General features: G+C 44.4%; 2 protein-coding genes and 1 long non-coding RNA gene across 8 annotated transcripts; 2 read left to right on the top strand and 1 right to left on the bottom strand.

The window, feature by feature from the left end:
* Positions 1–1519: 1519 nt before the first annotated feature.
* GPR19 (G protein-coupled receptor 19) lies at positions 1520–9535 on the top strand. Of its 6 annotated transcripts, none has more exons than XM_083440885.1 (4): positions 1520–1635; positions 2280–2389; positions 5391–5633; positions 7105–9128. In XM_083440885.1, exon 4 carries the CDS (start codon positions 7127–7129, stop codon positions 8366–8368), a length of 1242 nt encoding a protein of 413 aa, XP_083297011.1. In that variant the 5' UTR covers positions 1520–1635; positions 2280–2389; positions 5391–5633; positions 7105–7126; the 3' UTR covers positions 8369–9128. The 6 variants fall into 6 exon arrangements, with proteins under 6 accessions (XP_083297011.1, XP_083297014.1, XP_083297013.1 ...); XM_083440886.1 differs by lacking the exon at positions 1520–1635 and adding an exon at positions 1642–1729; XM_083440889.1 differs by lacking the exons at positions 1520–1635; positions 2280–2389 and adding exons at positions 1656–1729; positions 3818–3930.
* Positions 9536–10324: 789 nt separating this feature from the next.
* Positions 10325–12296, top strand: LOC310677756. The gene is made up of 2 exons (XR_014511405.1): positions 10325–11828; positions 11860–12296. It is a non-coding gene; the product is annotated as an uncharacterized lncRNA (long non-coding RNA).
* CREBL2 (cAMP responsive element binding protein like 2) lies at positions 11176–19051 on the bottom strand. Its single transcript, XM_083440993.1, has 4 exons — positions 18932–19051; positions 18261–18458; positions 16635–16782; positions 11176–13497 (listed from the first exon to the last, which is right to left on the bottom strand). Exons 1-4 carry the CDS (start codon positions 18944–18946, stop codon positions 13493–13495), a joined length of 366 nt encoding a protein of 121 aa, XP_083297119.1. The 5' UTR covers positions 18947–19051; the 3' UTR covers positions 11176–13492.
* Positions 19052–22127: the final 3076 nt, after the last annotated feature.

Raw genomic sequence — 22127 nt, 5'->3', positions numbered from 1 at the left:
TCCTAGTGAATCTCCTCAGAGGTTTTGAGAAAGGAGGCAGATTGGTGAAGATTAATGACGCTAAGACTGTTTTGATGCATGGAAGTGATGTTATATGGAAAACGTCTGGATATGGCTACTGGATTAAAAAAAATAATATCCACGCAGGATTACAAACTGTTCTAACCAGCTTGCGGAGACTATCAGAGGTCACAAAGAGAAAGGAAAAATATATGAAAATAACAAGAGATGTGGAAAAATAATAAGAAAGGACTGGATAGTACTGTGAACATCATAAGGTTAGATTTGTGGACATTAAAACAGCAGTAAGAAGCAAGAAGTTGATTGGATCCCCTTTGGAACTTGAAATATGGGTACTCCCAACAAAAATGTAAAATTCGGCTGTGTAATTTGGAATTTATGTAATTTGGTTTGATTTGATGTGATTGGTCGGTTAATAAAAAATTATTCTTAAGAAAAAAAAAGAAATACATCATTGCTTATTTCAACTCGCTTGTGGAAAGAACTCAGAGGCCAACAGGAAGATTTAAAGGAACTATTGGAAAGACTATTCAAGGCAGCAGAGATATGAGATGATCAGAGCCCCCCTGAACTTGAAGCATGGGGAGTCCCAACAAAAAAAAATATAATTTAGGCAGAATATTTGGACTGTTTGATATGTATTTGTATAATTTGGAACATTCAATGTGATTTGATTGGATTGTTAAAATGGGAAACTTAATAAAAATGATTTTAAAAACCCAAAACATTTAGGTTTACTTTTCCGCATGGTTTCCCTGCCTTGCTCCTACAGTGGTATATAAAATGGTGTTGGGGAAACATGATATTATGCTACAGGTAAGTCTGCCTAAACATTAGAGAGGATAACTTTTCTTTGTGGTAGACCAGAAGACACTTCATGTCATGCTTACAGACTTCCCAAGGGCATCTGTGAAAACCGGAAGTTGAACTAGGTGGGCCTTTGGTCTGATCCAGCAGGAATCTTCTTATGTTTATTCTTTCATACAAAGTACACATGCTTCTTGATGTTGGCTCCATTAGAATACTAATCTCTATGGGATATACCATAGTAGAGGCCATGTGTGTGTACTTCTTGCTCACCCATCATACATTTAATTAATGCATTTTGCAAGTAATGCCATGAGCAGAGCATTCCTGGGGACCTCTTGTAAGCAGCTCTGATCTTTGGGAGGAAGAACAGGGTATCAGTGCAATCAATACATAGACAAAGGGGAATCAAACAAGCTGCAATTCCAGCAAGCTTTTATCTTTTAAACATCTATTTAGAAAAGATTAAGCAAAATTAGAATGCACAACAGACTGAATAAAGGTGATTAAAAACTCAATGCTATGATCCATACTCCTGTCTCTTTTAACCTGCTTCCCAAATCATGCTTTGCTGAAGCAGCAGAAGGCGGTCTCCTACCTCTTTACACATCTGCACAGATTTTCTCCCTCCGTTTTCTCCCTTTTTTATTTCCTCTAATTGCCAGGAGGGGGGCATGGTGACTGTTGCGGAAGAAAATAATCCCCTTCAACAATCACACAGCTCCATAGCAACCAGGACGTCAGCATGAGACAGCTGCAGGTTTCCATCCTAATTTCTGCCTTTCCTCGGGATCTGAAACATTTGAGGTGAGCAAGCAATGTGCGTGTCATGGGAAATGAGAATGATGGACAAAAGCAGTGGTTATAAAGGGAGATATTTCTCAACACAGTGACTGCAAAGGTAGGGTGTGGTTGTGAGCAGCTTTGTTTTTTAGATGGAATGCTTTTCCTTTAATTTTGATGCTGGCTATGCTGTGGAAGAGGGTGGCTGGAGAGCTGGAACAGAAGCTGATGAAATTATTTATTTGCCAGCATGGCAATTACTTTTGAGGGAATGCAGAGCAGGTTCACTCACCAGCCGTCCTCCAGAGACCCCATTGCTGTCCGTGCTGCTGCAGGTCTTTTTGATTATTTTTTTTAATGGCAAAAATGACTTCTAAAAATGGAAATGGTGGAAGTGGGGAATCACAGAATAATATACTCTTTTCTTTGACAGCAGGCAAGTACTGGTAAAAGGAGAGGGTTGGAAATAAAACATTTTCTTGAGGTGGACTGTTTCTGTTGCATAATAAACTGGCAGTTTTGGCCACAGATTTACCTGCTTAAATAAAAGGCAGTTGAGGGGGAGCCATGTGACCCATTTCTCATGTGATCAGTTCCATTAGCAACAGGGAGGGAGGATTGTACAAAATATTGTCTCCCTTTTAAACCTCTGTTGGATTAATGTGCAGGTGTAGACGTCTTCAGAGCAACTGTGAACATGTGTTTGATCTCCGATACAATGAGTGACAGAAATCCTAATGGAAAACCCATCTGAACTCTGGATTATACTTAGAAGCAGGTATGGCTTATTCAACCTTGAAAATTGTTTGGTTAAAGAAGGGAAGGGCAGCTCTCTCAATCAGATTTGCTGCTGAATTCATTTGTTGCTTTCTTTGAGCATTGCTAGTCTGCTTTTTAAAATCCATCCTGGCAGAGCTGAATAAGAAAAAAAATCTTTGAAATACACCCCACCCCCTGTTTAAATAGAAATTTGCCCCTTAAATACATAAGAAAGGTGACTTCACCAGTGATAATTTTACTTGGTGCAAAAATAGTGATTAAACAGAAATTTGACTTAAGCTAAAAGAACTACAAGCCCTTTTATCTTTCACTAATGGGCTTCCGTATAGCCACAGGTGTGTGTGTTCTCTCCCTTCATTGTCTTATAAATATGCCTTTGTGTTCCATAGTTGCTATTTTGCTCTCCTGATTTTAGGAGTGACACAAAATTTGAATGCATCAAGTCCTAGGTTCAATCTCCAGTTCAGTCTCTAATTCAATGAAAGAATGTGCAGGAAAATAAACCCCAGCTGGAGAGCTGCTGCCCCTAAGAGTAGGAGCAGGCCACACTGGGCCAGCAGGACCAGTGGTCAGACTTTGCACAAGGCAGTCCTATAGCTGGTCTCCTGTTGCAAGCAGGTAAATGCAAAGGTGGACTTATTGCATTTGAGCAGAAGTAAATGCATGACAGGAAGTTTATACCAGGCAGCCAATTTATTTCTTCTAATTAGAAGGATGGGAAAAAGTAAAAAACAAACAAAAAGTGAAAATCCTCTTTTGAAAGCTTAAGCTCATGACAACCTCCTCCAGTGACTGGAGGAAGTGGAGGCGAATTCCAGGTATCTTGGGAAATGTAGGAAATGTTTGTGGGTTTGAAGCTACAGACACTGATGCAGAAGGCTGGGTGGAAGCTGGTCTGTTCCTGAAAGGAGGCTGTTAAGAAATAACAAGACGTCATTAAAACTTTGTCACTGAAATGCCAAGCATATTAGAAGTCTTACAAACAGGGTAGTTTTACCAAACTCGGACCCTTGTAGGTTTTGCTGGGGGGGGGGGTTGCCTCAACAGCTTAAGAACAAGAACAACAAGGTGGGATATAAATTGAATGAATTGATAGTAACAACAGCAACAAGAAACTCCACAGAAGACTGTTAACAAACTCACTACTGGATGATTCCCTACTAAAGGGTAGCTATCCTTCAACTAAATTTTGGATTGGAACAGTGAGCTAAAATCAGTAAAGCATCTTGGTTAATTCAAATCCCGGTCCCGAAATTTGAACACCATCACTGGAGATGAATGAGGCCCACTTGCCCTGCCAGCACCCAGCTCACTGTGGCCTTGAAGCCTTCCCTATTCCCCCTCTCGTTTTTTGTCTTCCATTCTCTCTCTCTTCCTCCCTTTCTCCTCCTCTGTACTTTCCTCCGCCCCGACACTTGAAACGCAGCAGCTGTAGCTTCCCAGGCCCCTGGATGCCGTGGGAACGACAGGCCTCCCCCATCTCTAGCATAGCAGTGTCCCTGCTGTTGCCATTGTGGCCACTGCAGCAAAATAGTCCAGGTACTGAGTGACTCTTAAACATCACAGGAATTAAATATTATTGGCATGAAGTGATTACAGGCATTTACTGACTCTCGTCTTATTGAGAGAAGTTGCTCCTGAAAGCTCAAATATCTGCACTCTCTTGCCAATAAAACTAATTTGATTGGTTGTAGATTCAGGATAAGGGACGCGGGTGGCGCTGTGGGTAAAAGCCTCAGCGCCTAGGGCTTGCCGATCGAAAGGTCGGCGGTTCGAATCCCAGCGGCGGGGTGCGCTCCCATTGCTCGGTCCCAGCGCCTGCCAACCTAGCAGTTCGAAAGCACTCCCAGGTACAAGTAGATAAATAGGTACCACTTTCTAGCGGGAAGGTAAACGGCGTTTCCGTGTGCGGCTCTGGCTCGCCAGAGCAGCTTCATCACGCTGGCCACGTGACCCGGAAGTGTCTCCGGACAGCGCTGGCCCCCGGCCTCTTGAGTGAGATGGGCGCACAACCCTAGAGTCTGTCAAGACTGGCCCGTACAGGCAGGGGTACCTTTACCTTTACCTTTAGATTCAGGACAGACAAAAGAAAAGTATTTCTTTCCACAATGGATATTAAGCATATGGAACTTGCTGCCACAAGATACAGTAACGACCACTGCCAGTGCTTTTTTCAGGAGGTACTCAAGGGTATGCAGTGCTGGCACCTTTTTGTTGTTAAAAAATGTGGCACTTACTGTAACAACTTCATGGCGAGTACAGTGGTGCCTCACAAGACGAAAAGAATCCGTTCCGCGAGTCTCTTTGTCTAGCGGTTTTTTCGTCTTGCGAAGCAAGCCCATTAGCGGATTAGCGCTATTAGCGGTTTAGCGGCTATTAGCGGCTATTAAAGGCTTAAGGGATTAGCGGATTAGCTGCTAAAAGGCTATTAGCAGCTTAGTGCCTTAGAAAAAGGGGGTGGGGAGCGGAAAAAAACCCCCAGGAATCGCAAGACATTTTCGTCTTGCGAAGCAAGCCCATAGAGAAATTCGTCCTGCGAAGCACCTCCAAAACGGAAAACCCTTTCGTCTAGCGGGTTTTCCGTCTTGCGAGGCATTCGTCTTGCGGGGCACCACTGTACCGTCACCTATTTTCATTGGGGGGGGGGCACACAGGCCACTGGCACTGATGGCTTCAAAAGTAGAGTTAGCATATTGCCTGGACGACTGATCAGTGGCATTTCCCTCCAAGTTCAGCAGCAGTCTACCCTAAGAGAGAACAAAAAGTGTGGGGAGGCTTCATGCCTTCAGGAAGCTTGTAGGCTTTTTGGAAGTATATGACTGGTAATTGTTAGCAAGAGGATCATGATCTCAGTCTGTTTTGTGGGGGCAATTTACATTAAGGCTTTGAATGAATGCTCAAATATATTTTAAATTCATGAAAGCAAGTGATTAATCAAATGAAAATTATTTTATTTGACTGAGAATATTTTCTTTCTACAAACTACATCAATCATGCAGGCAAGAAAAATGTGGTGCTAAAACAAAGGAATTTATGCTGAATCAGAGCTGGCTATTCTGTGACCCTGCAGCCAGTCAAGGATGACCTGACCAGCATAATTGCAGTGAAAATGTGACCAATGGCAACAAGCTGAAGCAACTGAGCTTCCTATATATTCCTCTGAAGAAAGAAGCAGGTTTGACATCTCCGAATAAGTCTTTGAAAGAAGATGATTTTTGCCCAAAGTAAATTACGTGTCTTTGGTGAGTCAGCACGTAATGTTTTCAGCTCAGACTACAGAAGAACTCATAAAGTCATGTCTTTTATTCTGATGTATAATTTATACATGAACTGTGCTGCTGTTAAATATAGTGATGCAGGTAGCTTTGCATCATGATCCTCTGCATAATGACTCAGAATTAAGTCCCACTGAGGCCAATGGAGTTTGCTCCAAAGTAGGTGGATATAGGATTGCACCCTTGGGATACCTGTATGTAGAATATCTATATATAGGGATCTGTTTAGAGAGGAACGGTTTTATTCTGAAGATTTTTGCCAGAGAGATTTGAACCTGGAGTGGGATGCAGTATCCAGAAGGGAGGCCACAGTCTGTAAGAAGCAGAGCCGGCTTGGCCATTGGGCACAGTGAGAGCACTGCTTCAGGCAGCAAAAGCATCCCAGGCAGCAGACCCACCAGTAGAGAAATGCAACCGTTAGCAGCACCATTTTGGACGAGGGCATGCCAATGTCACCAAAAACCAGCATGATCTTGCCCCCAATCAGTGCTCCCTGAGTGGTGGATGCAGCAGGGCACATGGTGGCAGCAGAGCAAGGGGCCTCAGCAGCAGCAGCAGCTCCACTTTCTGTTTTGCCTCAAGCAGCAAATGGGATGGGCTACACACCACTTGCATTGCTTAAAAGTGTAAATAAAACAGAAAGACTCATAGAATTGTAGATTTGGAAGGGACCCTGAGGGTCACCCAGTCCAACTCCCTGCAATGCAGGAATCTCAGCTAAAGCATCCATGACAGAGGGATGTCCAATCTCTTAGAAACATCCAAGGAAGTAGAACATCCACTGTCAAACAGCTCTTACCATCAGAAAGTTCTTCCTGATGTTTAATCTCCTTTGTTGTAGCTTGAAGTCAGTGGCTCTCAAACTTTTTTCACAGGGCCGAACTTTCAGAACAAAAATTTTCTCATATCACACCAAATTTTTAATTGATAAACAGTGCTTGATTTATAATATAGAACACAACTACTTTGTAAGGTGATCATGGGACACCCAAAAAACAATGTAGCTATATAAGAACAAGAATCATTCTCTAAATATAATTATAAATGTGTCCTCTCCAGCCAACGGCGCTTCTGGTTACAGCTAAGATTGTCCTCAGCATCACTTGATGTTCTTGCTCTCTTTTTGAAAAGATAACTATCCATATTCTGCAAATAAATGAAAATATTTTGATACTATACTATAGTACCCTGAAATGTTTAAATGTTTCTTTGATTGTCCTTGAATCTTCCCTTCACCTTTGCCATCCTTTGCCAGGATGGTGCTCCACACCTTTTGAGAACTAGTGCTTAATAGGATTAGGGCAGTGGACTCAGCTAGGATTAATTATTGGCTGGGATTAATCCAGTATATATTTAAGGGCAAAATATATTGTTCTTTACTAAGAGTGCTTTCCCCCACCCCATTCAGACTAACACTTGGACTTCTCTCTCCATGCAGCCCTTGGAAGCAAAGGCTGAATATGTTGCTTGCCCATGATATGGATACCAACGCTGCTCTACTTCTTACCCCAACTTCAGGGCTGCTGCCGCAGAACCATGAAGAAACCTCTAGCCCTCTGGCAAGCAATGAAATGATTGCTTTACCCAAGGAACACGGGCTTGAGAAAAATGGTACAGCCTCACCGTATGAGTTGATGAAAGGAGAGATCATAGCAGCCAGCCTGCTTTTTGGAGCCTTATGGCTATTCTCCATCTTTGGAAACTCCCTGGTTTGCCTGGTGATCCACAGGAGCAGGCGGACTCAGTCTACCACCAATTACTTTGTGGTCTCCATGGCCTGTGCAGACTTACTGATCAGCGTAGGGAGTGCTCCATTTGTGTTTCTTCAGCTAGCCTCTGGGAGCTGGGCACTTGGGAGCATGATGTGTAAGCTAGTAAGATATTTTCAGTATCTTATACCCGGTGTCCAGAACTACGTGTTGCTTTCCATCTGTGTTGACAGATTCTATACTATTGTCTACCCGCTAAGTTTCAAGGTGTCCCGGGGAAAAGCCAAGAAAATGATTGCAGCATCTTGGATCTTCGATGCCGCACTAGTGTCTCCAGCTTTCTTCTTTTTTGGGTCTGGTTGGGACAACCATTGCAACTTTTTCCTGCCATATTCTTGGGACGGGGCTCTTTATGGTACCATCCATTTGTTGGTGGCTTTTCTGATTCCATCTGTTCTGATCATCCTTTTTTACCAAAAAGTAATAAAATATATTTGGCGGATAGGTACAGATGGTAGGACGGTTCGGAGGACTATGAATATAGTTCCGAGGACAAAGGTGAAAACTATCAAGATGTTCCTAATGTTAAATTTGCTTTTTCTGCTCTCGTGGCTCCCATTTTATGTGGTTCAACTTTGGCATCCACTTGAGACAGACTACAGAAAGAGCTCCTTGGTCTTTATGTCAGTCACTTGGATATCCTTTAGTTCCTCTGCTTCAAAGCCTACGTTGTACTCTGTGTATAATGCAAACTTCAGGAGAGGGATGAAAGAGACCTTCTGCATGTCCTCTATGAAATGCTACCGGAGCAATGCATATACCATCACCACCAGTTCAAAGATAGCCAAAAAAAATTATGTTGGGATCTCCGAAATCCCTGCGCCAGCCAAAACTGTTTCCAAGGACTCCATATATGATTCATTTGATAGAGAAGCAAAAGAGAAGAAGCTTGCCTGGCCTATTAATTCAAACCCAACAAATACATTTCTCTGATTAATTCCAGTCCTTTCAACAATTATTTGCACAATTGGAGCAAAGAACTATGAAAAGATTTGATCTATTTTGAGCTGGGGGGCGGGTTTGCATACAATTTGGCAGGGAGAATAAATGTTTTCTTAAATCCACCGATTTATTGTATACTGGATGTTTTCTGTTTTTGTTTTAAATAACTATTTCATGCTCTCTGAATTTAAATTTATTTTTCAACTGATGGGAGTACTGCAGATTGAACTGTTAATGTAAAAAGCAGTAAACTCATCAATTACTTCACAGCACAAGTGTCCTGCTAAAGACAGACCATCTTGTTATGTCTCTTCTATTATGCCTTTGGGGGATATGTTGGGGAGCCTTTTAAGAGATCTAGAGCCAAGTGGTTTTCACCCTTTCCCAATCTAGAAGTTAAGTGAGAGGATGCATCTTGACTGTAGTGTGTAAGCATGTAAATGCACACACATTGGCATGAAATGCTAGTGCACTGCTTCCTTTCCCCCATCCCAGTAATAATCTACACTAACAATAAAACTTGCTAAATGCATTTGACTTGCAGCTACTCCTTAAGTAAAGCCAGATCCGCTCTGAGTTTAAACATGGGAGGATCTCTGAGAATTGTGGTCCTATGACAAAGGCTAGGGAAATGCCTGCACAGATGGCTATGCAGCTGTGGTCATAGAGCGGAGTGGGCATCTGTGGCCCTGTCTAACTCCCACTCCTGGGAGGTCCCATCTGTACACAAGGCCTATGCATTTTGAGGAAAATGGACCTGTGAAATGGGGGCTTCTAGCAAAAGGATTGTCAGAGCCTCGTGACATGGGACCTTGATGTCACCGTTTATAGACATCCTTTCAAGTAAGGCTGCCACAACTAATCAAAGGCATCTCTAAAAAAGATACCTTTGGCACGATCTGGTCTCCCTTTTTCTCTTTTATTGAAGAACAGGATATTTTAATGCCACCGTCATCATAGAGGTGCTTGTGGAGGGGATATATCGATTGAAAATGTTGGGTTCCTATTTGGCAAGCTAACATGCCAGTGATGTGGGATTGAGAATCGGAGTGATCATTTTGTGATATTATGGCAGTGGACAAAGCTGTATACTTTTGAATAAATGTTTATTTAATTTTAAAAAGAAGAAAAAGAAAGCCACCACTGACCTTTTTTTCATTGCAGCACCTCCTTAAAGCACATTAGTTTTTTCTTATGCTTTGGGGGGAGGGTATTTTATTGTTTGTACCCTGCCCTTGGATTTACTTTGACAAAAGGCAAGCTTGAAATATGTTAAACCAAATAGGAGGTTATGAAAACAGGGGAAGGAATAAATCAATTCCTCTTCTGATCCAATTTCTTCTAAGAATCCTAATAAAATTATAATAGGATCTAAAGAAATTCATAGTTCTGCTCTACACATTCTAGGCTTTGCAGGCACAATGTAAACCCTGAATTAATGACTATCCTATGCTGATTAAATCAGTGAAGTATAGATGTTGTAGTCTGGGGAGGCTGGGTGCTACCTTGGTAAGATGCCTCCAAGGTTGTTGTTTTTAATTATTTAATTATTTCAGCTGGGAGTCGCCCAGCCCAGGGAAGAGAAACCCCCTTTCACATTTTACACATGTGAAGGAAAGGGGGGGGGGGGATGCCTCTTACTTCTGCCACAGGACACTGCTGTTCCCTGCTGCTCCAGAGAAGCGGACACGGAGCAATGGATCCAAACTACAAGAAAGAAGATTCCACCTAAACATTAGGAAGAACTTCCTGACAGTAAGAGCTGTTCGACAGTGGAATTTGCTGCCAAGGAGTGTGGTGGAGTCTCCTTCTTTGGAGGTCTTTAAGCAGAGGCTTGACAACCATATGTCAGGAGTGCTCTGATGGTGGTTCCTGCTTGGCAGGGGGTTGGACTCGATGGCCCTTGTGGTCTCTTCCAACTCTATGATTCTATGATTCTATGACACAGCTTCCCATTGTCCAACGCATTGATTCACGACAGACATGGATGCTATTCCCCATTTCCTCATCAATGTGGGTAATGTGGTCTGTTCCTGTGACCTACTTATCAGAATCCATTCATTCGTTGATTTATAGCACCTATGTAGCTTTCATTTATTTTAATGGAGCCCAGTCATGTCAACTGGTATGCACAACTTTCTATGGGCTCTCAGATATCTCCCACTGGGCAGTCTTGTCATTCACATTAGTACATCTAGTGAAGAAGCCTTTGTGCATCACATATAACTTCCCTGGATCTTGGAACCCTGAGATCCAGCCTTCACTGAGAGTTAACGAGGAAACCTTCCTACAGTCCTAGATTTTTCCCTGCACAAGAAAGAAGCATGGCAACTAAGATGTGCAAAGTGCTATACTAGAGGACACCCTTAGATGGGTAAGAAAACCTGCCTTCAATCTCTTACACAAGATGGGCCAATGTGTGAAAGCCCCAAAATATGTAACTTTAAACACGTGAATGCATTTAATGGGCTGAATTTCCCTTAAATAATAACAGTCACCATGACGAAGGCAAACAAAGTTCAGACCAGAGTGTGTATTGGGGAAGTGGGGTTAACGCTTTTACACCTCTGCCAGTTCCACCAAAACCTCCCCTCCCACGTTTGACCCAAGATGGGAGCTTTCATTGACACCCTTGGTAAGGGATGGGACAGGGCAGGGCAGGAATATACTAAAAGCACTTAATGTCATAGCTGTTCTGGCCCTGAAGTGCAGCGGACAGTGTGCAACGCAGTCCTTCTTTCTGCCCCCACCCTATGAAGAGCTTTTTGTTACCCCTGCTAATAAAAAGTGAACAAATGTTTGAAGTCACATCCACTTTAATATAAAACAAAAAAAGGACAGACTTGGGAGTCTTACAAGAATTTAAGCGTTTTCTTCACAGCAAATATATGTGTGTGATCAAGACATCAAGCTGAAAGAGATTAAATTTTCCCTTTCTGATGCACAATGCTACAGTCGGACTCTAAATCAGAGCTTTCCAAACTGTGTGTCACAACACATTAGTGTGTAGGTGTGTCACGTGAACGATCTTATAAGGGGTCAGTTTGACCTCAGGTTTGCTAGTAAAACTGAATTATTGTGTTGCGAAATGATGCATGTCTAAAAAGTGTGTCACCAACATGAAAAGTTTGGAAAGCTCTGCTCTAAATGGAGTCTGCAGGGCATCCTGCATCAAAAGCCCTGCATGGAGTCAGCCTGTTATAATACATCTACTCAACATGCTGCCTAAAATACCCACCCCACCCCAGTTCACCCTCTTGTCAATTTATGCACGGTCCCACTAATGAAGTTGCTTCAGCAAGAGCAAAGTCAATGTGATGAGAGATAGGCAGACCATTTCTCTTCCTCTCTTTCTCCAGCTGTCAGCCAGCCAGGTGAGAAACGCCATCCCACCCCATTCCCACTCAGCTGCTCCTTGGGTGCGTTGAGGAAGCAAGGAATAATGCATTAGGTTTTGACTCAACGATAGCATCAATAAGCAGGTTCCAAACAGGCACACAGTTACACAAGCTAAAGAAGTCTAAAGCAAAAGGGTGCCTGTTCAGATACACTCCAGCAGCATTTTACTTTCAAGGAGATAGTTTCACTTGGGTGTAAAAAGGGCCATCTCATGTCACAAAACAATGAACCCTTGAAAGATTTAATTTAATAGGTCAAATTAATCCATGGCTGGGTAGGCCTGCAGTAGGGGAGCCTTAAGGAGTGCCGGCATGCGGCATGCCTGAATGGGAGGAGGATGGCCCAGAGTCCCGACTGTGGCATAGAACAGCAATTCACCAACTGTGGGAATAGGGCTCACAAGCATGGCTCCATTTTTATAAAGGTACGTTTAAGCCACTATGTTGGACGTCTTCACCACCACTTTCATGCTGCTCAGTGCAGAGCAATCCTGCGTGGGGCTGCCTTCCCCTGCTCTCTACCAATAAGTGGACAGTGACATCATCCCAAAGGAGAAATGGGACACAGGGGGCTGCTAATGGAGCTTGCCCCAGAGCTGGTGGGTGTGGGAGAATCCCAGGAGTGTTGGCATGGCCCAGCCAACACAGTGCCATCCCCGATCCCTGGCTGACTGGGCAGAAGGGAGGGTGGGAAGCCATGTTAACTGGGCTGCCCTGGAACTGCAAGGAGAATGCCTGTCCATTAATTCTGCAAACAGAGATATATTTTTGAAAAAGAATGGAAAGTCTCCCTTCAAGCTTGATTTAACAATACACTTATTTACAGTTCTTTGCCTGTCAAATGTTTGGGAAACATTGACTGAGGCCTGGTCTACACAGGTGGCAGACTGAGGTGACAGAAGAACTTTAGCACTATAGACAGTAGGTGGGACATACTGTTTTTGATTGGTTCCTTACTACCAAAAAAGCAAGCACACACCTAGCATAACAGCCCGTTCCCACCTGCACCTGTGCTAGTTTTTTGTCTGCAGGGAGTTTTGCATAGGAATGTACGCGAAAAGCATCTCACAGACATGATAGCACTTGTGTGCTTAAAACAACCCTGTAGAAAGAAAGTCAGTATGATCACTCTGAATTGCCTTGCCTAAGGGAATTCATGGCAGAGGCGAGATTTGAACCAGGGACCTCCTCTTCTCAGCCACAATGCTGCACTAGGTCAGAAATAACAGAAGTGTAAACCCATTACATATTTCCAGCCCACCATGGGAAACTGGAATTATTATTACAACATGGACCACAGATAAATACCATACACATAACAGACTACTTTGATGCCAGATGGCCAAGATCTCAGCCTTTGCTGCACATGGTTTCTTAAATAGCCACTCCTATGAATACTAAACAGAAAAATCCAACACATAAACCATGAGCAATTATAACAGCAAGTTCAGAAATTTCCTTCACTGTCACAGCAGAAATATCTACATACACGTAAGTTGTAGTTTCTATATCTATATAACAAACTGGGGTTTTTTTTAAGTTGTAGGTTTAATTCTGTTGGCTTGCCATTGGGTTATTTTGGTAATTCACCTCAACGATCAAGTTCTTTGCTGCTGCAGCATTGCCACACATCATAGTGGAAGGGAAGCTTAGCATAAAGACTACAAATCAGTGTTGGTAGTATAAAATAGGGACTTTGATCTTGGCTGTTCCACCTTCACCCTGAAAGAGAAATAAAATACAACAATATTTTATAGCTATTCACAATTTCAACCAGTCAGACCAAGAAATCTTATCTGCATTTGTTATAGCCAGCATTAAAATATCTGATGGAAGGTTAAAGAGCCATTAGCCCGTGACTCAGTTTCTGTGGGAGTGAGATAATCCTGATGACCCCTCTGCCTTTGCTCAGTTCAAAATACAACCCGCCAAGCATGTAGTGGTCTGGCTTGCACAACATGCAAAGCTAAAACTGTATCTTAGTATGAATGCATGAGTGCTCTGAGAGAGGTAATAATGGCTGATTTGCTCCTCCTTTGGGTCATTCTGCTGTACTAAATCATCGCTTGGCATGTCATTCAAACACAGGCTCCTGGTTCAGCTTTCCACACACTAACCACACCCTGTAACCCAAACCCAAGTTTTTCCAATGGTGGTGGTTTGCCTTGGAGAACTAAACTGGGTTCAAACACCATGCTAAGCCAAGTCATGGCTTAGGACTGCAGAAAAGTAAAGAGGCTTTTATATTCTGTCTAGTAACCCACTGTGAGGCATAAGATTGGCCTTGCGCAATCAACCTTTCCTTTAAGGCCATAAGTCCTCACAGGAGCACTCCTGACCTTGTGGGTGCCCCAGCTGGGGTTCAATTGCCCAAATTATGGGACCAGAAGGAGCCCTAATCACCACAGGTAGCAGCCGTGGAAGGATCCAGCCCTGCCTGGTTGGGGTTGGCAGGTATAAATGATGCAGAGCTTGGGTACAGGACAACGTAGTTGATGTTGCTGCATCACGGACCAGACACAGCTGTTCCAGGGCTCCCCATGGCTGGAACAAGAAATTTGGTGATCTGATGCTGTATCTGGTTTGTCTGGGTGAAGGTCTTGTGGGGACAGTTTATTTGGGATTGTTTTTATGTGTAAGAGAGTGGTTCATGGGTTGGGGAAGTTTTACATTAGAAGTTTATTTTGTTCAGACAAAAGTTTTCCCCTCAATAAGTGTTTTATTGTCTATCAAAGATCCATTAAAGAACCTGTAATTGGCTAGGCAAAACAAGAACTTACATGTAAGTGTTGCTTAGGTACTGACTAGAAAATTTGCTGGACAAAAGACAGAATAACATTCCCAATCCTACAGATTGATGCCACCAGCAAATAAGTGACAAAGACAAGATGCAACCACAAGATGTTAAGACAATGGCCTTACATAAAGCATAGAAGGCAAGTTTACTTAAGGGTGTACATTGCTTCATTGCTCAAGACTTGGGGACTTTCAGTTGAATGTATGAACGGAATTCAATGAATTGAATAAGTATTGAGCTGCTTCATAAGCCATCCAGCCTGGCTTCACACTGTGGCCTCACTTCCCCTCCACCACATAATTAGCCTTCTATTTTTAATTTGAGGGGTCTGCACCCTACTCTTCAGGCAAAAGCTTCCCATACAGTGTCTACCAAAGGGAGAAGTGTGCACATGTGCACATACAGGTGAAACTCAAAAAATTAGAATATTGTGGAAAAGTTCATTTATTTCAGTAATTCAACTTAAAAGGTGAAACTAATATATGAGATAGACTCATGACATGCAAAGCGAGATATGTCAAGCCTTTATTTGTTACAATTGTGATGTTTATGGTGTACAGCTGATGAAAACCCCAAATTAACAATCTCAGAAAATTAGAACATTAAATGAAATCAGCAAAACAAGGACTGCAAATAGACCAATATTGGACCTCTGAGAAGTAGAAGCATGCATATGTACTCAGTACTTGGTTTGGGCCCCTTTTGCATCAATTACTGCCTCAATGCGGCGTGGCATGGATGCTATCAGCTTGTGGCACTGCTGAGGTGTTATGGAAGACCAGGATGCTTCAATAGCAGCCTTCAGCTATTCTGCATTGCTCGGTCTCATGTCTCTCATCTTTCTCTTGGCAATGCCCCATAGATTTCTCTATGGGGTTCAGGTCAGGCAAGTTTGCTGGCCAATCAAGCACAGTAATCCATGGGCATTGAACCAGGTTTTGGTACTTTTGGCACTGTGGACAGGTGACAAAGTCCTGCTGGAAAATGAAATCAGCATCCCCATAAAGTTCATCTGTGGAAGGAAGCATGAAGTGCTCCAAATTCTCCTGGTAGATGGCTGCATTGACCCTGGACTTAATGAAGCACAGTGGACTAACACCAGCTGTACTGAGTACATGTGCATGCTTCTACTTCTCAGAGGTCCAATATTGCTCTATTTCCAGTCCTTGTTTTGCTGATTTCATTTAATATTCTAATTTTCTGAGATTGTTAATTTGGGGTTTTCATCAGCTGTACGCCATAAACATCACAATTGTAACAAATAAAGGCTTGACATATCTCGCTTTGCATGTCATGAGTCTATCTCATATATTAGTTTCACCTTTTAAGTTGCATTACTGAAATAAATGAACTGCATTACTGAAATAAATGAACTTTTCCACAATATTCTAATTTTCTGAGTTTCACCTGTACACAGAAATAACAAATCCATGGTTGGAAAACCAGGGGCAGTCAGACAAACCCATACATAAAAACTGGACCTAGAAGGTCAGGGCAAATAAAAAGGTCTTCACCTCAGAAGACATCAGGCAGCAGCACTGGGAGTCCAGGTGTCAGAAACTGAAAAAGCCATATCACAGGTCACTGCCCAGCTCACCAGAAAGGCCTCTGAGACCGATCACGGAGACCAAGAAGACAGGAAAAGGTAGACCTTGAGCTACCCTGTCCCTCGACCCATTTTTTTAAGCCCTTAAGAAAGCACCTGGAATTTTCTAAGCTCGGTGAATGAGTTAAAAAATAAGTTGGCCTCCCCGCAGGTTCACAAACTAATAAAAAGGGGAATGGATAACAAAGAGAAAAGCACTCAAACAGGTTCTCCTTCACATCTGCTCAGCCAGGGTGCTCACAGGACAATCCACGATTTTGTGATGGACCTATGCTGTTATTTTCACATTGCCCTATTAATAAGCCTCCAGGTAGGCATGTTCTTTCTAAATGTAAGTTGCTGTACAGTGTGTAGCACTTGAGGCACTTAGCAGTAAGACCATATGACCCCTCTTCCCCACGTGCACATCTTGGTCTACTCTCGTAGCCATAAGAACCTTCATAAACTCGTACTTACAGGAACTGTGACTGTTTGCATCCATCTTTGAAGCCTTGCCAACCTTGGCCATGTTCTGCTGTGGTTTGCTTTGCTCTTCCCCGCTTAGCAGAGCTTTAATTTCAGAGGGGATTTTCCCTTGATCCATTGCTAAGCACCACTGCTTGTACTAAAAACACAAACATAAAAATAAACTGGATTGCAAAAGCAGAGGGCTGAACTTTTTTACTTTCAGTTGTGATCATTAGAGTTCTGTTGTTCAATACCAAAGATTAAAGCCATGGCTATCATCAATCAGCATGTAATTAGTTCTATCGGGAAGTTGCTTGAGGAAGACGTTCGTCTGCCATGTTCCTCCCCGGAAGTGTTGACATTTATTAATAATGAAGAGTCTCTTTTGGTCTTTTTATGTAAAAAGGAAGATGAATTAATCTATTTGGGTTGGACGATTGGGGAGATACTGCCTAACAGAAGGTAGATCAGCTTGGAGTCATTCTAGAGTGAATATTTTGTTTTGTGTAACTGACAGATGGAAAATCAGAAGTCCCTTTTATTTTTCTTCTCATCTTTTATTTTCTTCTTTTTTTGGTTTTCCTTTGTTTTGTTCTCTCTTTCTCTGTTTATTTTTGTTTTTATTTAGATTAGTTTCTTTCCTTTTCCTGTTTTAGGAAAAATCTTTAATAAAATCTTATTTTTAAAACAGAGAATTCTGCAGTTGTACATGTGTCATTACTGGACTGAGGATGTGGAAATGTTCATCAGCAGGGCTATGTGGCATTGCAGCAAGTTCTTCTCTTGGTTGCTTGTCTGTTGGTCACTTGGCAAGATTTTCTTCTTGGTCAAGGGCCATATTTTCAGTGTCCGGCGAAGTTCCTTGCCAAGTGGCAAAAATGGCAGAATAAAGGATGACAAAAAAATCAATAAACCTGGGAAATCTGCTTAATTTAAATAGTGTCAAACTTTTATTGGAGTTTAATTTGGATTTGTTTGTTTGTTTAAGTACACACAACTCTGTTGATGTACAGGGCGTCTCACTTTTCTGTCCCAGCAACCCTTCCTCGGCTATAGTAATTACATTCTGCCTTTCAATAAAGTTTTCAAATCAGCTGTCATAAGAAAACTGGGTAATAATTAAGATATCTTAAAAATCATATTCTGTACGAGTTTTCTGTTCTCTTCCTTGAACAGGACATGCCTTCAGGCATGTAAGCATTTCCAAGTAGAGAGTGGCAACTCCCTGCTCTCAGACACCTAAGCAGAGATCCTGGGGACATAATGACATTGGCCACAGGGGAAAACAGCACACAGTGGTACCTCTGGTTGCGAACGGGATCCGTTCTGGAGCCCCGTTCGCAACATGAGCAGAACACAACCCGCGCCTGTGCGTGCGCGAGTTGCCGCTTCTGCACATGACATCATTTTGAGCGTCTGCGCATGCGTGAGTGGCGAGGCCCGGAAGTAACCCGTTTTGTTACTTCCAGGTCGCTGTGGGACGCAACCTGAAAAGATTTAACCTGAAGCAAACGCAACAAAAGGTATGACTGTACTTGCATGAACGCACACAACTCAGAAGCTGTTACTATGCTCTAGACCCAAAGAACTGACTCAAAAGTGGGGGTAAGGTGGAAAAGAGAAAAAGCCTATTACCATTTCCAGCTCTTCTCTAAGAGCACATATGGCTCTCTCTCTGCTTGAAACCAGCTCTTCCAGGTACTGGTACCTCAGCTTCTTCCTCGCCCTGCATTCTCTCGCGCTCTGCCGGCTCCTCTCAAGTTTAGCTTTCAAATCTATTTTGGCTGGTTTACGGCCCCGTTTCCCTGGTTTCTTCACTTTCCCTCCAGCTACCTAGAAAGCAGAAACACATTTTACTTCGGTCAGGGCAGCATCAGGAAGAGTTCTCCATGGTGGTTCTTACAAAATTTATAACAGGACAGAAAACAAACGGGCAGAATTTGGTTTGAGAATGTTTCTGCCTCGACTGTGCTCCTGCTGCCTGGGGCTTCTACCAACAGAACACGTTGCAGAGAGCAGAGTGCCTGTGCACACGGGGCCAAAAGGGTTGGCAACCCTGGGATTAAGGCATATACAAATTTGATATATAATAATAACCATATGGCTTGGAGAGACTCCCTGCCTTCCAGTCGCCTTCCTGCAGCTGTTGGACTACAACTCCCACGACCCCCAGCTCTCAGGCCCGGTGGCCGGGGGACGAGACTTGTCGTCCAGCAGCTCCTCGGCCCGCCACCGCCTCCCGGGACGGAGAAGGGCCGCCGCCCCCCGCGGAGCCGCGAGCAGCTCGACGCGGCGCCTCCACTTACTTTGCTGTCGTCCATGGGTGCAGCCCAGCGCCTCCCGCGAAGGACAAGGCCTCCGGAGCCCCGCCCGCCCTAGGCCGTCGCCCCCCGGGGCCGCCCGCCCGCCGCCGCTTCCGGCTCCTGGCGGTGACGCTCTTTGCCCCGCGGGTGGGGGCGGCGGCGGCGGCGGCAAGTCCGGCCAGCCCAGTGCATTTCGGGAGCTGTAGTCCCGCTCGGCTCTGTCCTCCGCCCAGCAAGACGGAGGAGGGGCGTCCCAGGGCGCGAGACGCGGCTGCGTAATGACGTAGGATATCCTGGCGGGGGTGGGAAGTCGGAGCGGCGAGCCATAGAGGAGGCGGCGCTGCTAGAGCGGCGCAGGAGGCTGGCCGGGCGGGGCGCGTCTGCTCGCGGGGAGGAGGGCTTTCTTCCTCTCTCGTGGGTCCCGGGAAGCTGAGCTCTGGAAGAGGCAGGAGTCCTTCTAAGCTGATGGGGGGCTCAAACTGGGAGGCGGAGCTGATGCCCAGAAGACAGAATCGGAAATCAATAGGACCTGAGCAGATTGGAGAACTGGGCGCTAGCTAACAAAGTGAATTTCAAGAGGGACCAATGGAAGGTTCTGCACTTAGGCAGGAAGAAGCGGGTGCGCAAATATAAGTTGGGGAACACCTGGCTTACCAGCAGTACATGTGAAAAGGATCTAGGGTCTCGCTGGACCCCAAGCTGAACATGAGTCAACAGTGTGATGGAGCAGCAAAAAAAGCTAACACTATTCTAGGCTGCATCAACAAAAGTCTTGTCGGTATAGATCAAGGGATGTAATAGGAGCACTATTCTGCCTTAGTCAGACCACACCTGGAATACTGTGCCCGGTTCTGGGCACCACAGATTCCTGCATTGCGGGGGGGGGGGGTTGGACTAGATGACCCTCGGGACCCTTCAAGCTCTAATATTCTATATTCTATTATTCTAATTCAAACAGTGCAGAGTTAAACTGTGGAACTCACTCTTGCAGGAGGCAGTGTTAGAGGCTTAGACAAATGCATAGAGGAGGAGAGGGCTATTGATGCCTACTAGCCAGGATGGCCAATGGAAATCCTTATTATATATTTTATGTGGTTGTTTATTTGTATATATTTTAAATTTTTATATATGGATGTTTTATGATGGCGAAGAAGGCAAAAAAGAAGGCACTAATCTGAATCTGTGCCTCTTAGGAGATACAGAAATGTGATGTTTATGTGTATGTTTTTTGTTATGAAAGTGAAATGCTTCCTTAGGGTTTGCCAGTTGCAAAGAAGAATATGTTTCGTGTTCTGCTCCCTTTTAATCATTTTGTAGATGAAAGAATTGTGTGTTTTTTCAGATACAGCTTTTACATCTTCTTGACAAGCTGGAGCCAAGATTCCCTGTTCTACCTATTAAATTAATAATTCCTGGCCTCCTCTGTACCTCATCGCCCTAAGAAAACAACTTTTGTCTTAAAGTTTTGAATGTAGCAGAAATAAAAGTCTAAAACCTCCTGCACATTCATGCCCCATCTTTGACATTCACAGGTAAAGAAGTGACATCCTCAACATGGAAAAAGGGTGACCGAAATAATCAAGGGGGTGGAGTGAAAGATTTCTTAGCATTTCTGGCTAAGTGATGGTACTTCATAGAGGGCAGAGCCTGGCTGTGTCTTGAGGCTCAAGGTGAAGTATATTAAATCAGGCAGAAAACCCCAGACCAACAATGTTCTTTCTGCTGCTCTCATGTGGGGAAATGTGCTCCAAGTCTCAGAAGCCCAGTTATGTCACCCCTTGCCTGCAGGAGCTGGCAGCCCTTCACCCCTTTTTGAACACCCTCCATGGTGGAGTGTTCCCTCAGCCTCCTCTCCTCCAGGCAGCCCCTGAGCAAACCCCCCACCACCACCACCACCCCAATGAGAGGTTCCTCCTCACTCCACACACACACACACACACACACACACACACCCCGGGGCCGGGAAGAGGATTCCCCCAGCCTTAGCTGCCCTGACAGATACTGGCCAAAGGTGAATGTGAGGCCAGCAGCTTAATCACCCTGGGAGGCAGCAGTGGATACTGCTGGGCCGGCCTGGCAGAAAGACTCCCCTTTGGTGCGGGGGACTCAACTCCCAGGCAGGCATCGCACACAGCAAGCACAAGAAAGGCCAACAAGGCGCCTGCCCGGCCTCCCATTTGTCCGTCTGTTCCCAACAGCAAGGGCTGGTGGTATCACGGGCCAGGAGTCGGCTTCACCTGCTGAGCAGCAGCCTGAAGGAGCAGAAGGCAAAGTGACTCCACCTTCTGCTGATCAGCCTTCTTGCTCCTGATGAGAACCAGCTGGTTCCAGCTTTCTGAAGCAGGATTTCCAGCCTCAGTCAGTTGCTGGAAACAACATTGCTCGTTCCTGAGCAGACCTTGCTGTTTCGTGCTCCTCGTGACCCTCGGCTTTCTTGACCCCTGGATCGTCTGACTACATGAACTGAGATACTTCTGATCTTAGGACTGGACTGGACCTTGTATATGGACACTGCCTCCAGGAGAGCACCCCCCTGAGAGTTGGCTGATTGGCTGGCTTCTCCCTCCACTGAGGTCTGCCGTGGCTGGCAGCACAGGACCACGACAGGTCCAGCTGGCTGGCTGGGCTCCCTCACTCATTTGCTTGCTTACTCCGAGGCCACCTCAGCTCCTGGCAACCAGCACCCCATGGACAGCCCCAGAGGCACCTTCGTCTGGGGAGCTTGTAGCCAGGGCTGCTGCAACAAACAGCCACAGAAGTCTTTGGCAGAGGCAGAGATGCGAGAGGGCATCAGAGGAGGGAGGGAAGGAAAGAGGGACAGAGGCCAATGTTGCCCGCGGCACCCCTGACCAGCATTCAAGGCACTCCTGGGTGCCACAGTACACTGGCTGAAAACCACTTGCCTACCCTATTATCTCTATCCACTGACCCTGTGGGTCCCCCTGCCATCTCTTAGAGAACCTTAGAAGATAGATAAAGCCATGATACTTGAGGTCATATTCTAACAATTGACAATGTTGCTTGATGGTGGAAGCATAACATGGCATAAATATGATCTGGAACATGCTTCATGTTGCTTCCGAGGATGCCACCAAAATAAATATATTTTTGATGAGCTCTTGCCCCTGCCCTCTGCTCTGGAGGGGAGGACTAGAACCAATGGATTCAAGTTACAAGAAAGGAGATTCCAACTTTCTGA

The sequence above is a fragment of the Podarcis tiliguerta genome (assembly GCF_965153285.1).
Source record: "Podarcis tiliguerta genome assembly, chromosome: 5".
In the NCBI taxonomy this organism is placed as follows: domain Eukaryota; kingdom Metazoa; phylum Chordata; class Lepidosauria; order Squamata; family Lacertidae; genus Podarcis; species Podarcis tiliguerta.
This window is presented reverse-complemented; position numbering and strand designations above follow the sequence as displayed.

Excerpts from the sequence above, each read along its gene's own strand:
- CREBL2 (XM_083440993.1), bottom strand. Across the intron at positions 16,783-18,260 it reads TTAGAGAAGAGCTGGAAATG|TACAAGCAGTGGTGCTTAGC; the intron begins GTAATAGGCTTT and ends TTGTGTTTTTAG.
- GPR19 (XM_083440890.1), top strand. The coding sequence starts at position 7,127 with ATGTTGCTTGCCCATGATATGGATACCAACGCTGCTCTACTTCTTACC.